A 16,620-nucleotide genomic window follows, 5' to 3' on the forward strand; every position below is an offset into this window, starting at 1 on the left:
TCCTTTAATCCACCATTGGTCACATGGAACACTCTTTTTTCTTGCAGCAGCCAGTCACAACAGTCCCCAAAGTCTGAAAGGGAGGCCAGCCAGCCAGCCCAATGTCTTTATAAACATGAAGAAAGAACACAAGTTAATGTCTGTACTCCAAAATAAAGCCAGGCCCACATGGCACAGATCAGGATGGGTGGCTGCATCTGCATAAAAAGTTAGCAAGCATCTAGAATATATGAACTCCAAAACAAGGATTGTTTGCAAAGCATACACTGACGGGGCCTCAACCTTGTCGATGAACACGGATCACAAGCCCAATACTTAGTAAAGTCAGGACAAATGTCCTGCCTGTAATTCCTAAGAGATGCATTAGGCCATAAACAAAGTATCTGTTTGAGCTCACAAAGTCGTTCTGACTCTTTAAGTTCAAACTTGAATCATCCATTTAAATTTAAAAATGAGTACCAAGAAATCACTAAGAAATGGAGGCTATTTGGCTTGGGAAAGTGACAGAGGTGGGACGTGATGCAAGACTGTAAGTTTACCAACAGTACAGATTGAAGGAAGTAAGATGACAGCCACTAGCTTAGCAGCTTTTGAAAAGGATTAGGCACATTATTAGATGACAGGTTGATTAATAGCTATTGACCACGATCTTTAAATGGAACTTCCATGTTTAGCACTCAAATGCTGGGCACAAAAAAGAAAGGGTTATCTCCTTCATATTCTGCTTGCCAGCTTTCCTGGTTGATCACTCCTAGTCTTGGTTGATCACTGTCTCCTAGTCCTGAAGACAGGACTAGATAGAGTGATCCAACAGGCCATTTCTTCAGGGTATATATCCTTAAAGGCGGGATGAGCTCAGCCTGTAAACCAACTATTATCTTGGCTATTTATACATTCACATTCACCCACCTCTTCATTTTTTGTTTTTTCTATTGGGGATTTGGGTGCTTTGACCTTCTCCTCCGTATCTCCTGTGGAAGCTGCCTGGATTCCTGGCTCTGAGGCCGTAGCCATATTGCCAGGCTCTGGCGTCAGCCCCTGCCCAGCTACACAGCTGAGCAGAGGAAGACTCCCTTGCATGATGAACTGCACAGTGGGCTGACTGACAGGTGCGTAGGGTGGCAGACTTGAGGGGAGAGGTGCGGTCAAAGGCAGGTTTTGGTTGTAAACCTAAAAAAAAACAAAAAACGGAACAGAAGTTAGAAAACACTGGCCATACGACAACAAAGAGTACTGAAGCACAGGAATTCCAAGGGCACCTACCATTCACCAGAATGGTGGGCAACTTATTATCAATTCAAAGGGACTAAAGCTATACTATGCTCTTGGCAGCCTGTCAATGGTGAGTAGTGGATTGGGATTAACTTCCAGAAACAGCCACAATCTGACAACCAAACTTAAGAGGGGCGCTTCCAGACTGTGGATTTATTTCATGAAACACCTTTTTTATTTGTGCTCACATATTCTGAGTAAGCTAGAAGAACTTGTATGATGAGCAAAGGAGAAGACCAACCAGAGTGCAACTTGTCTGGGTTTTAAGAGGAGCGTTTTTCTGTGTAGGTGGTGTAGGTGTAGGCTGTGTAGGCGTTTTTTTGTGTAGGTGGTGGTGTATGGGAAGGAAGACCCTGTCTCTTGCCTGGGAAGAGCCTCCATTCTTCCTCATGGTGCTCTAAAACTAAAAGCAGCAGTACAAAGAACCTTTGCCAAATATCACCTTTCTCCCCGCATTAGAAATACTCTCAGTGAAACAAGGAACTACAACAGGAAGGGAAGATATCCAGTGAAGGGGTTTTTTGGGCGGGGGGAGCATGTGTAAACCACTTCACTTCAACAGACCTGTTCTATTTCTGAATCTTCTTCCCTTTTAATTTGAGAATGAAAGTCAATTCTCCAGGTTAGTTTAATAGCAAAGTAGGTAGCAGCAGTATTTGCACTGATTTATTCTCCCTCTCCCCAATAACTGAAAGAGTGCAAGAGCACCACTTAAACTTCTTTAAAAGAGGAAATAGTAGTCTCAATAGCACAATCATAGCATTTACTTGAAAATAAGTTCCACTATGTTAAATAGAACTTAACACCAAGTGTGCATAGAACTGCAGCCAAACCATTAAAGGGAAAGGTTTTAGAAGGAGGAAACTATTTCAGGAAGTGGTCAACAATCAGCAACAATCTGTAGAGACCAAGGCAAAACAATGTGCCCCAGTCTTCTTTTTTGAAGACTGGGCACCTCTAACTAGCACAGCTGTGCTTAAACATCATCTCTGCTCCATGTGAGTCAGAGCAGGCTCAGCAGAAGGGGAGAGTGGGGGCAGATTCTGCAGAAATGTGCCACAGCAGAATGTTTTCCCACTAAGTCAGGCTCAGTGCGGTTGGGGGAGGGGGAAGCAAGGACAACTGGCAATGTTCCACCCCACCCTCACAATGCAGATGAAAACTAGCAACACAGAGAAAACACACCCCGCCTGCAAGAGCTGCAGTTGTGGAAATTCCATTTCTCTTCTTCATGTAGCTCAATCCAGAAGCAAGCACATAAAACCTCTCCATCTGGAAGCACCCAAGATCCCCCAAACCTTTTTTTTTGGTAACCTAGTGACATCACAAGTCTATTGCAAAGTAGCAGGACATGGTTTCTATTTTAAAATGGGAGGCAGGGAAGTACCAGTGTCAGGAGACAATATAAGTACATGGTCTGAATGCATGAAAATGTTGTGCTTGTGGAAGCAGGAAGAGCATTCCGCAATGAAATTGGGTGGGTCACAAGGTCACAGATGGAGTGGAATGCCCTTCCATGATACTTGACTTCTGGAGTGGAAACCAACCTGAGAGGAATCTAGATCAGGAAACATAGGCTCAGGAATCATATAATTGGTTGGAGGAGGCTCAGTTAACTGCACCTGATTTAATGTTTGGGTCAAATCCTCTGCTTTCCAGACCCCTTCTTTTGTTCTCTGCTGTTTGCAGAATGGCACTCCTAAAAATTCCCAAGAGAAGAAAAGCATTTTGGCATATGAATACATCCAAATAGTCACAACAAATAAAAGTCCAAGTGTAACACCTTCCTGAAACATTCAATGTGGTCCAGGGTGAGAGTGGGAGGAATGAAGCCCCATATTAAACAATCTTAGTAGTTTTGGCACTTTTCAACACCACATTACTAAGCATGCATGTGAACCATAGGGGGCTTTATGGCTTGGTTCATGTGCAATGCCAAGCCATGGCTGGGACTTATGAAAACAAACTTCATACTCCTCCTTCCCCTTGTGCATGGAAGTTAGAAACATCAGATTCTTACAGCAGACCACAGTTTTCTGTTTTATCTGAAGCAAACTGTGGTTCACAACTGCCAGCAAACCTGTGTAAACCTGGTTTGCAGGCAACTGAAAGCCATAGTTGTGACCAATCAGACAAAAAACAGCTAACAATGGTTTGCACAAACCGGGAATTTCTAATCTCCGCTCACAGGGGGAGGAGGAAGCATGAAAAGTGCCTGCTTTCTCATCATGCCAAAGCATGGATTGGTGTTGTCTCTGGATGCAGCCTGTATTTTTGACCAAAACAAAAAGAAGCTGCGATATTAAGGCCCGTTCTTAAGAACTTAAGTCTCACTTAAGTCAAGTGTTCCTCATTTTTTCACAAAACACAGTTGTGTTATTTTAACACAGTTACAATAAGCAATTTTTCAAAAGAAGATGTTCAGCTGAACCATATTTATTCACAAACATCAATATTTAACAAAAATGTTCTTTGCCATCAGAAATTATCATATTTTCCAGTGAAGCTGTATCTTCGTACATGTTATCTGACTCAATTATAGACTTCTGACAATTTGGCTTTGTAAAATAAAGAAATGGCACAACTATACTGAAAATTCCAAGCAGAAAGAAAAAGGGGTTCTTCTTTTTGGCAATGTGATGGTGGCTTCTATAAGAGGGACAGCAGAAAGCATTTCCATTAACAACAAGATGGTGTGCAGCTCTGAACTGTATAGTTACAGATTATATATATCATTGCAGTCAAAACCCCAGAATAATTTAGACTAGTCCCTTTCAAGGTAGGATTCCTCACCAACACACACACCAATGGATCTGGGCACTGAATCCAGAAGAATCCAGTGTGTCACAGAAAGAAGTTAAGAATGAGCAAGGCGCTAAACACTAGTTTACACGACATACATCCCTTTCTCCAGCATGAGGGTCTATTTTTTAAGTTTAGTTCTTGCCTTCTGCAACCTGACACACTGTATCACACATCCGATCTTGAATTGCCTGTCTACCACCATTCTCATCCAAGACAAAGGGCACACATCCAGTTGAAAACAAATGCACCTTCAGTACATTCAAAAGTTCTTTGAGTGGTATCCATTCTTTTAACCTAGCCCACAGCATTCATTTAGCAGAACCAATCTCTCAGCAACAATGAGAAGCAACAAAATTCCTTCTGACTTTTAAGAAGTGTTGCTTCTCTTCTAATGGTATTGTTTTTTGTCATTTTAAGATTTCCCATATACTTACTTGGCATTTTGTCTACAGTTGCTGTATCACTTTCTTCCTCTTGTAGATTCCACGTAACCCTTTTCACTAGTGCTTTCGATTTCAAGACAGGACCTTGGGCTATGGCCTCCTGTTCTGGTTGATTTCCATCTGCTACATCATCTAACGCAAATCCCGCATCTTTAGCCTCTGTTGGTGTTTCAATTTCATATGAAGCTTGTGTTGTTGTTGCCTCAGCATGATCCTGTACAAGTTCCTCCTCCTCTAGAGGAGACTCTGTTAAAAATGAGCACACTTCACTATCTTCTTCTTTAGGTGCAGTTTCTTCCTCTTTCACTCTATTTTGATCTCCAAGCCCCAGTGAATCACTGCCCAATCTCAGTTCTTTATCGACAGAAAAATCTATGTTGTCAAGTAACACCTCAGAACTTGAGCTCCCTGGCTGGGAAGGAACTGCTTCATTTTTAAACTTCTCACAGATTTCCTCCACTGCTACAGGCTCCTCCAAACTAACTTCAATTATGTTACCCTTTGGAGGAATCTCCTGTACAGGAATCGGGTCCAAATGGATGTTCAATGATTCTTCCACTGTATCTTTCAGCTCTTGTGTCCAAGGGGCAGCATGTTGAAGACAGTTGTCTAGGTTGTCATCTGAAGATTTCTGGTCCTTCTCTTGAAGTGCCAACTTCTCCTTTGGCTTCCATTTCCTTTCTTTAGAATGTGATCTGGATCGCTGCTGTTTTTCTCTAGATTTAGTTCCCTTGGGCTCCCAAAATCCTGACACAGAAGGGGACTTGGATCTCCTTTTTCGCCTCTCTCGAGACCTAGACCTTGATCTTTTTCTTCCTTGAGATCTCAAGGTCCTCTCCTTCTCATATTTGTCAAAGCTCCTCTCTCTTCTGCGCTTCTTCTTTTTAGTTCTCTCAGTGCTATTTGATCGGGAACATTCTCGTCCCCTTGCTCTAGAGGTAGAGTGCTTTTTCTTTTTCCTGCTTCCATAGAACTCAGAAGAAGAGTTGTCTGGACTACCAGATTGTGATCTAGATTTCTTGTGTTCTTTTGGCCAGGAGCTTTTTGCTTTTTTGTCTTTAGATTTATCTTTTGATTTCTTTTTTTTCAATTGTTCGTGACTACTGGAGCGATCGCTTGATGACTGCCTGACTTTTGATTTAATCCTGTGACTTTTGTTATAGTTTTCTTCAACTGAGCAGGAAGTGGATCTAGAGCTTCGGTCTCTTGAACACGATCTAGATCTTGAGCGAATGTATTTGTATTCTTTCACAGTTGCCTTTTCTGTTTTTATTTTATTCTGTCTCAGAGAACTGGAATTTGATGGGGAACGAGAAAAAGATCGCTTCTCTGCTAGCTCATTTTTAAATGTGTGTTGGTGCTCATTGTATCTTATTGGGCTGTCCAGTTCCATTTTCACTCTAGGTTTACCTTGGTCATCTTCAAAAACTATCCTAGAACTATCCTTATCATCTTCACTGAAGTGCTCTGCTTCAATAACTTGCTTGACGGCAGATGAAGTAGAGGGTGTACTAGACAGTTCCTCCTCATCAACTTTGTCTTGTTCTTCATCAGAAATTTGTTCCACAAGCCTCTCCTTAATCACCACATCATCATGAGACTCTGTGTTACTTGACAGCACATCAGATGACTCTGCTCCGGATCCAAAGATATTTTCTAGTGTGTAAGGGGTAATGCGGCGCACTGTTTGGAACGTCTGAACTTTTGGACTTGTTATGGATATTGTTCTGGTGATATTAGTGAGGGGCAGTCTTTCAGGACTGCTATTTGTTGAGCTTGAATCTGAGCCTGTTGGATCAAAAGGATCATATATTTCACTTTTGATCGGTTTTTTTTTCAATGAGAAGAGAGGGGAAGGATTCTCCTTCTGTTGCAGTTTATTGTCAACAGGTCGGAAGGTATTGCAAAATCCAGGGTTAGACAGTCTGCTGGAATGTCCAACATTTCCAGGGATATTGATTTTAAAGCTCTCAAAGGAAGAGCTTCCAACTTTCCCCTTTGATGGATGAAGCACAGAACTGCCATGAGCAACAGCATTTGCTGAAGGAAAGCCTCCACTCGTCTGTGCTTGCCGCTGAGTGGCATTTGGTTTGCTGCTTTCCATTTTACCACCTCTGACTGCCTGGCTTGTATTCCCTTTGCCGGTCAGCTGTGTTATACAGGAGCTGGGAAAGTCAACACTTCCGTCACTAGCAGATTGCGATCCCAAGTGACCACTACTTGCTTCCTTTTTAATCTTTGGTATTCTGGGAAGTTCAGAGATATCAATCCTTTTAGGGACAGGTTTTACAGGCTGCCTTGCAGGTATAGGTTTTGAAACTGAACTTGAGTTATTGTGCAGCAGCTTAGAAGATGCAGAATGAGGGGCCACAGCCAACTTAGTGCTTCCATTAAATCTGGAGCCTTCATTGAATTTGGGGCCACATCTATTCAGATTTGCTAAATTCTGTGTCTGAACAGACCTTGGAGTCATTGAGTATTCAAACCTAATGGGTGCCCTTCCAGATGTAGTCTGTGGTGGACTCACAGCTTTGTTTGCTATGCTTAGAGATGATGGGGAAGATGAGTGAGCATTTGACAATGTGGGTCTGAGGTTTGTATTTAGTTGTGAAGAAACCAAAGATTTAGCTCCAGAGCTACTAACTGGGCCCCCCACATGTGATGCACCAGACTGGGCACTGTCCTCCGAGTCTTCCTCTGCTCTTGAATTGCTTACTGAGCTGCCATGCAACAATGGGACTGAAAGACACACAAGAAAAATATTTAAATTTTTCAATCATGAAACAACGTTTCAACATTTTATATAAGGTTTACATGGGTAGTTTTTGCCAACTGCTCACTCAGTCTATTGGGGTAAATAGACAGTATGACTTTTGTTACGGTAATAAATAATGTTCCTGAGCACATGGAGAAGATACTCAAAATCAAGACTCTTTATTAAAAGGCTATCAGGATGTTGGTTGTTGCACTCTAAGCTGTTTCACATTGCTTCTGGTATGACATGACTTTGAACCCCTACGTAAATAGCTTACAGAATGAAATGTGGAGAATTTTATCTGCCGTTTGAAGATCCATCTGATTAAGATTACACTGCCAAAAAATACTCACCTGCTTTCTTTACTGTTAATGATCCATCTCTATTAATGACAACATCAGAACCACTCATCATAAGAAGACTCTGTCCAGTCAGGATGCTCCCCAACAGATCTGGCACCGGTGCTGGCTCAGCTTCTGTCTCAGGTATCAAGGCAGGCACACTCCTCCTACAAACCAAGCAAGGCACATCTTCTCTATTTTTTCACTGTATACACCTCTATCAGTTATAGCAGAACAAGGATACTTCTACATCACTTTAAATAAGAACTAAATAGATGGTGGTGGGCAATCCTATCCCTCCAGTTGTTGTTAAACTAAAACTCCCAGCCACAATAAATAAAACCATGATTCATGCCCAGAGATGAATGTATTCTACATTTCCATGAAAGTGCAAAGAACCGGACCGTGAACCTGCAGGAAAAGGTACTATCTCTTTAAAAAAAAGCTTGAAAACATATGGGATTTATGGAATTTAATGCCTGGGAAATTTCTGGAAGGGGAGGTGTGAACATTACTCCCGTTTATTGTGAGCAGGACTTGGAAAGAAAGGTGTGGCTATTCCAAATGTTATTTTTGATACCTAGACGTTTCAGATAACACAATTTCTAGCCTACATACCATTTGTTGTGACATCTTAGCTTTCTGCCTAATAAATTTAGAACTGATATGAACCATATGTAAGAGAACAAAGAATATGGAGCACAAGCCAAGCAAATTTACTCCGACTTCCACAGCATAATAAGTACATGCCAAGTCTCTTCCACTGAAATGAAAGGGACTTAAAATGCTTACTCTGGCTGGCACGTCCATTGATAAGCTGCAGCAAGAATGTTTCCACAACGCATTTTTGTACTGTCTTAATCTGTTTTTCTGAAAGCTGGAGCTAGGGATGTGCACGGAATCGGCAATGGCTGGTTCCGCGGCCGGGGTGTGTGTGTTTGTTTACCTTTAAGGATTAGGGAGGGTGCTCTTACCACCACCCCCTGCAGTGTTTCCCCCACTGGTGCGATGCTTAAAAACGGCCCCACGGGGCGGCAGCGTACCTCCTTGCTGCCCCAGTGCACGTGGGACCAGAAGGGACCAGTGTGCGTTTGCACACACACTTCCAGTTCAACACGCACCGGGGCGGCAAGGAGATATGCTGCCCCCTCATGGGATCGTTTTTAAGCACAGTGCTGGTGGGACAAATGCGGGGGGGGGGGAGGCGGGTTTAAAAGCACCCTCCCCGATCCTTAAAAGGTAAATCCACCCACCCTCGCCACCACACCTTCCGAACCACCAGCCCTTCAAACCAGTTCAGCTGTCCATAAAAAGACCGGTTTGTGCACATCCCTAGCTGGGGCTAGTCATTCAATCTTGTGGGTCCTGCCCTATAAATAAGCAACCTGTAAGTACTGCAACACTTTACAGCAGCTGGAGTCCTCTCCCTTCCTCAAAACAGCCAGCGTGGTGTAGTGGTTAGAGTGCTAGACTAGGACCGGGGAGACCCGAGTTCAAATCCCCATTCAGCCATGAGACTTGCTGGGTGACTCTGGGCCAGTCACTTCTCTCTCAGCCTAACCTACTTCACAAGGTTGTTGTGAGGAGGAACTTAAATATGTAGTACACCGCTTTGGGCTCCTTGGAGGAAGAGCGGGATATAAATGTAATAAATAAAATAAAATAAAATAAATAAAACAAAACAAAAAACAAAAAACCGACAAGACGTTTGCTGTTCTCTGGCACCAACCATCACTCTAAAGCAGCAAATGTATTGCTTTTTGGTTGTTGTTGCAAATATAATAGCAACACTTCTCACCCAGAACCTTTCCCAACAGCTAATGACAAACGAACAGTAAAGAAAGAGAAAGAAATAGAGACTAAGTCAGCATGGTGAGAGAGGAGATGGTTGAACGTTAGGTCAAACCAGAACTGAAATACATAAGCGAGACTCATTCACATCCCTCTTAAGCTGTGTTCATGCACTCTCTCTCAATCCACTGCTCAACCACAGAAGAACAGCAAGATCTCCAGTGCTGTAGTTATTAACCTTTTTGCCACCTAAGAAATTTTTGAGTCCATAAAGTATATTTAGAAAGCAACCATGAAGACAGCCTATAACTCTGGAATCAAGTTATTAAAGGAGAACAATATAACTGTAGACAAAGATTAATAAGATGCTGCACTTTATGTGAAAGATTTAAAAAAAACCTTTGTACAGTACCAAAACATATGCCAAAGCTCATTGAGAGAGTCCCACATCTTTAACACCTGCGCAAAAACCAAGGTGCAGACTTTGCACCTGAGCTAAACAAGGTTTATTTTTGTTGGAGAATAATTAATTCTGCCTATGATTTAACACTTACTAACTCAGGAGGTTCCCAAACTTAAAACAAAACAAAACAAAAAGCAAAACAAGCATACCCGTTTTATCACAATTCTTCAACTCAGGTACCCCACAGAGAGTTTTAGAGTATTTGTACTTATGCATGGACAGACATTTAAATGTTACATTTAGTGAGAAGGGCTACTACAATCACTGGCTCACAGCCACATTAAGTTACTCATAAGGAGTCTTACTGAAATTAAAAGGCCTATTAATTTCAATGGGAGTACTCAGTGATAATATCCTGAAATCTGTCAGTCAGGCTGAGGGGAGGGATAGGCTGAGCTTCAGCACATAGCCTGCCAATAAGGAGCAGAGGAGGAGCATCTTCACCCTCCTCCCCACCTTCTGCAATGGACAGACTGGTAAGGACATTTTGGATTCAAGCTGCCAATCCTCAGATGGGGAACAAATAGTGCAGTTGCAAGTTGGGAAGACAGGAGGGCTTTGAGAACCCCTAGGGCTATCAGAACCCTCTGTTGGGAACCCTTGCACTAACTGAACACACACTCATATGTTACAGCATCACTTTCATATACTCTCTGCCTTCACACTTTTCTTCAAACAGGTCTTTTAAATCTTTTTAATTTTTAATACAAAATGCATCAAAAACATGGTGAAGAAATGGTTTTCTTCAGTGCCCTTATATCCTCTGCTATGCTCAGTACCCATACACCCTTGAGATACTGGCTGACGTCCACATTAAAGCAGCACTGGTGCTTCTGAAGAGTTCAACTCACTCAGGTCCACTGCTCATGGTGGAAGGGAAGAAATTCTGACAACCTCCCCTTCCTCCCAGAAGTGCCGCATATATTGCGCAGAGTACTTCCAAGGGAAGAAAAAGTCACTTAAATCCCCAGCCCCCTGGGCAAGCACCAGAACAGGGTTAGTCTGGAACTCTTCAGATGTCCTGGTGCTACACCAGTGCTTATTATGTAGCACCAGGACTGTCTTAGTCTGGATGTCAGACACTGTGCATTAAGAATTGTGCTGGGGTGTTCATTATTTATTTATTGATTTGATTTCTATACCGCCCTTCCAGAAATGGCTCAGGGCAGTTTACACAGAGAAATAACAAATAACCTGTCCCCAAAGGGTTCACAATCTAAAAAGAAACACACCAGCAACAGTCACTGGAGGTACTGTGCGGGGTGGGGGTTACGGCCAGTTACTCTCCCCCTGCTAAATAAAGAGAATCACCACGTTAAAAGGTGCCTCTTCATCCAAAAGCATTTGAAACATTAAATACCTCAAGTTTAGCAGGAAGGTTGAGTTAAGCACTTTGAAAGAAAGTGTCGCAACTGTGGCAACCCCCCCCCACACACACCTAATTTGGACCTTTATCTTGGCATGTCTATCAGGTACTTAGTTAGTTTTGCCTTACCTGTAAATAACTCACCTGCAACTTGCTTTCTTTGGAGGTTAACATTTGGCTGCATTCCTGCTCTTTGGTAGACTCTCCCCTAATTCTCAATGGGCTTTGGCCCTCTTTGGCTCTACAGGGAACATCTCAGTGCACTCGGCTTACACTTTGTCTCCTAATAAAAAGGAAGCAGAAAGCTCCCTAAACCTTAAAGCATTATTGTTGATTTCACAGTCATGGACCCACATGAGAGAGGCTTCATTTTTAATTTTCCCTTGGGGAGATGAGCAGGAATACAGCCAAATGCCCCTGTTCAAATCCTAGACATGGACACTATATTTCTTCTGAGCCAATTTAAATTTCCAAACACATGAATGAAGCTGTCTTACAGATGACCATACATTACATATGATCTGAGAGATCATACAGAATTTCTCCATCAGCTACAGGAAAATAGAGAGGGAAGGCCGGGGGAGCCAAATGCATGGTAACATTTCTCCTGAAATCTGTAGTTTTCAAGGTGATGAGAGATCCAAACCCTTCCTAACTCTAGGGAACCTAAATGACAAACTGAGATTCCCTTATGGTCTCCATGCTCATCTGTCCTTTTGCTTCAACATCTTCTCCTACTTCCTCTTACTCACTGCAGGAATTCCCCATTTTTTGGTAAAGCCCGAAATCCCCTCTACTCAGGACTCCCCATCCTCCACACCAACTGAACAGAACCTCCCCGATCCAACATTCCATCTCATACCACTGTTAAAGGGGCCCTGCCTCAAAACCTGCCACTAGCTGACCGAGGGCCAAGCTGAACAGGATGCCAAGTGTGTTTCACAACAAACCCATGTTACCTGAACAGGGTTTCACAAACAGAGCACCAGAGGCCGCTGCAATATTGGCACGGCAAAGACCTGTAGTCTAGAAGTATGTGATGCTGGTATTCCAATGTTGCTTTTGCAGATATTGGTACCCAATTTAAATGTGACACTAAACACGTGGAACTTTCAAGGTGATAGATAGATAGATAGATAGATAGATAGATAGATAGATAGATAGATAGATTGTGTGTGTGTGTCACACACACACACACACACACACACACACACACACACACACACACAGAGTCTTGTCAAAACTAGGCCTGATTAAAGAGGCAGAAAACAACAGGGGCAATGAAGATAAGCATGTGGCAGCACAGTCTTCACACAAGATGCGAGTGGAGCATCTCAAGGAGCATTTTCTCCCTGAGTGAAGCAGCAGAGATGTTTGCAGTGGAATATGTAGGAATTCTGGATACAGACCTGGCATCCATGCAGTAGCATTTCCTTCATCATCACCCCAAAAACAGAGCAGGGGTTACTTACTGCCCCAGAGCACAAAGGGATGGATGGGTAAGAAAACGATTTGGCAATTCATGTTACATACCTGCTCTCCAGCTTCAATAACCTCTCCCCCACCCCCTCAGCTTCCCTTCTCAAATTATAGAGCATTGTTGACACTTTCATCTCAGCAATATGTTCACTAGTTTATATTTTATATTGGCTAATATACCTCTCAAGTACTCTAGCACAAAAACCTTCCTAGTTGTGAACATAAATCTCTACCCCTAATCAGTGGATTGTTGATGAAGGGGAGCTCCCACTCTGTTAGATTCCTTTACAAGCTTTTTAAAAGAGAATGCCAACATCCTTTGGAAGCTCAGCAATCCAAGTATTAAATTACATTTTTAATACTAAACTCCACCTTTCTGTGCAGAAACTACCTGGATAACTATTTGGATATCACCATGGCCCATTGGGGAGGGAGAAAATGTAGGTTACACACAGCTAATATTTACTTTTGATTATTAAGCCTTACGTGGCAAAGAAGCATCACTTTGTTAATCTGTGAATTAGGTCATTATTATTCCCAATTTCACAGACTGGGAACAACAGTAACACCAGTTGCAGGGGAGTAATGGCAGGAGAGAGGGCACGCCCTCAACTCCTGTCTGTGGCTTCCAGCGGCATCTGGTGGGCCACTGTGTGAAACAGGATGCTGGACTAGATGGGCCGTGGGCCTGATCCCGCAGGGCTGTTCTTATGTTCCAAAGCCACCCACAGCTAAGCCAAGATTTGAACTCTTTCTCCAAGGATCTATCCTACGCTATAGTCCACGGCACCCAATATGAATCCAAAGAGACTGCAGCAAAGGATGGGCGTATTTGTGCAGGATGCTGAAAAAAGAGAGACCACAGACTAAAGAAACCAAAACCCTTCCAACAGACAGTCATTTTATACAAGAAAGCATCATCAAAGTGGTTGGCCTTACCCAGGAAGCCCCACAGCAACCGGCCTAGCAACAGGGCGATGGGATCTAAGTGCTGACTGAGAAAGGGCTCTTCTTTTGGTGCTCAGAGGTGAAGGTGAATTGACAGGAAGCTCTTCATTACTACAGAGAGAAAATGTGGGAGATCCCCGTCAACTTGACTCCCTACTACTACTACTAGAATGAAGATTTATATACCAATTATCAACAAAGGTTCTCAGAGCAGTTCACACAGAGAAACAAACAACAGATATAGTAAATAAGTTGGTTTCTGGCCCCCAGTCTAAAAAGAAACACAAGACAGAAACAAGCAACAGCAACTAGTGGGATGCTCTGCTGGGGATGAATTAAGCTAGCTGCTATCCGCCATTTAAAAAAAGATCTTTGTTACTGTAACTGAAATATTCAAACTTTAATGATACAAGCCTCTGAAAATGGATGGGGGAGAGAGTGCACAACAGAAGACAGCATATGCAATAGAAATTTTAAAAGGCTGACTTCTGTCTTGAATCAGCTTCACAATCTAATCTGGTTTTACTCACATTTCATCTAAATTTTAATTGGTTATGCTTTCTTGCTGCTCAGAGTAAGAAAAAAAGAAAGATGTAGGTAAAATACAACAAATGCATATAACATTACAGGCAATACTAAAAAAAAAAAAAAAGACAATCCAAGCAAAGAATCTATCAGGACTAATCAACATTGACCTCTTAACTATTAACGTGTGTAAAATTACTGTTTTTGTATATCTGAGCAAAGAGAATTCAGACAAGAATATAATATTTAACGCAGTTTGAGCTGGGTAGAGTGGGATTTCACCTCAACAAAACACATTTGAGAGGAGACAAGCATCAATGTGGAGCTCTCAGTATCTTTAGGTCTGTTAAATACAGCAACAATTAAAACCACACAACAAAAAAGCCACACTCTGGTTTAAGTGTTAAGACCTGGCATATACCAATCTCTATTTAAAGCACAGTTCTGTTACCCAAAACATACCACTCTTCAAACATCTAGATATTACTTATTTACCATTTTATCTATTCCAACATTAGTGCTCAGGATGGAAAAGATAATACTGAAGGATCCCTGGACTTTAGAAAACTGTCCATACTGATCCAAATCCTACATAACAAACAGCTCTCTCTTTTTCTTCCTTTTTTAGATATTTAAACAGAAACAGTAAGTCGTCACCCTCTTCCCATCTGTCATATTCTTACCTGTTATACGGATCCAGCTCAAAAGGATCTCCAAAAACAGAAAGAGAGGCTGCTCCAATATCTGCTCTCATAAGGCCAAGCGAAGGTTCTACTGGTTTGTATATGGAAGGGATTGATGTGCCATGCACAGGCTTTCCAAGACGAAGAGTTTTAGCAATTCGGGAACGAGCAGTCACCTCTGTTTTCAACTGGACAGAAGAAAGGGGAGATAACAGAATACTGTGAAAGAGGATTTCCATCAACTCCACCCCACCCTACCCCACCTGAATATTAGACAATTTGTTCGAGTAAGAACTAATCAGCCTACTTTCCTTTCACTGTCTCTACGTCTGGACAGTGTTCCCTGTAAGGTGTGCGCATGCGTGCACGCTCACAAGTTTTTTGATGCCCGCTCAGTTAATTTTAGATCCCGTTCAGGTTGAATCAGGAATGCCCCACTCTGAATGCAGGTGTGCACACACTGCTTTGATACTGCCGCCCAGAACAAAATTCATTCCGCACACAGATGAAAAAAATTAGAGAGAACACAAGATCTGGACTAAAATTGGTGCAAATTAAGGTCCACAAGTTAGATCTCTTGCGCCTCAAATGTTCATGTGTTCGCCATCTTGGATCAGGGTGGATGTCGTCATTACAGACTGCACCATTGAGGTGTCACTGTGTATCACTCACTACAGCTGTTCCAAATTTGGTTCAAATCGGTAAGACAGTCCTCAAATTAGTGCACTTGCACCTCAAAGGTTTATGCATCTGCCATCTTGGATCAGGGTGGGTGACATCATCACAAACTACAACACTGGGGCATCCCTATGTGTCCATTCAGCAGCAGCATATTTGGTTCAAATCGGTTAGACTGTCCACAAGTTAGTGTACTTGCACCTCAAAAGATTACGTGCCCACCATCTTGAATTGGGGTGGATGACATCATCACAATCTTTGCTATTGAGGTGTTTCTGTGTCCCTAGAGCTATAGCAAATTTTGTTCAAATCGGTTAACCAGTTCACAAGTTAGCTCACTTGCATCTCAAAAGTTTATGTGTCCGCCATCTTGAATCAGTGTGGATGACATCATCACAAACTACACCACTGAGGTGTCCCTGTGTGTCACTCACTGCGGCTGTACCAAATTTAGTTCAAATAGGTTAGGCAGTCCACAAATTAGCCCGCTTGCTCCTCAGAAGTTCATGTGGCTGCCATCTTGCATTGGAGTGGATGACATCATCACACACCACGCTATTTGGGCATCCCTATGTGTCTCTACAGCTGTAGCAAATTTGGTTTAGATCAGTTAGGTGGTTCACAAGTTAGCCTACTTGCGCCTCAAGTTTACTTGTCCATCACCTTGGATCGGGTGGATAGAGTGTTCCTGCTATTTTTTTCCATCCCTGTGTGGAATGGGTTTTGTTCTGGGCAGCAGTATCAAGGCAGTGTGTACACACAAGCATTCAGAGTGGGGCCTTCCTGGTTCAACCTGAGTGGGATTTAAAATTAACTGAGCGGACATTAAAAAAACTTGTGAGCGCGCGCGCACACACACACACACTAGAGGGAACACTGGGTGGATAACATCATCACAAACTATGCTGTTGAGATGTCCCTATGTGTCATTCACTGCAACTGTACCTAATTTGGTTTAAATTAGTTAGGTAAAGTGTGCCGTTTAGTTGGTGTCGACTCCTGGAGACCACAGAGCCCTGTGGTTGTCTTTGGTAGAATACAGGAGGCGTTTACCATTGCCATCTCCCGCGC

At 42.6% G+C, this 16,620-nt stretch overlaps 1 protein-coding gene across 7 annotated transcripts in view; it reads right to left on the bottom strand.

Moving 5' to 3' along the window:
- Positions 1–16,620, bottom strand: part of PHRF1 (PHD and ring finger domains 1) — a 45,510-nt gene that overhangs the window by 4,809 nt on the left and 24,081 nt on the right. For 6 of the 7 annotated variants that reach the window (XM_053295605.1, XM_053295574.1, XM_053295612.1 and 3 more), the window contains 6 exons: positions 14,872–15,059; positions 13,655–13,774; positions 7,629–7,783; positions 4,512–7,259; positions 2,820–2,971; positions 910–1,170 (listed from right to left, as the gene is read on the bottom strand). In XM_053295605.1, the coding sequence (XP_053151580.1) occupies positions 910–1,170; positions 2,820–2,971; positions 4,512–7,259; positions 7,629–7,783; positions 13,655–13,774; positions 14,872–15,059 (3,624 nt within the window). The remainder of the gene's footprint in view (positions 1–909; positions 1,171–2,819; positions 2,972–4,511; positions 7,260–7,628; positions 7,784–13,654; positions 13,775–14,871; positions 15,060–16,620) is intronic. The other variant, XM_053295618.1, reaches the window with a different exon arrangement.

The sequence above is a fragment of the Hemicordylus capensis genome, chromosome 1, assembly GCF_027244095.1.
Source record: "Hemicordylus capensis ecotype Gifberg chromosome 1, rHemCap1.1.pri, whole genome shotgun sequence".
Taxonomy (NCBI): domain Eukaryota; kingdom Metazoa; phylum Chordata; class Lepidosauria; order Squamata; family Cordylidae; genus Hemicordylus; species Hemicordylus capensis.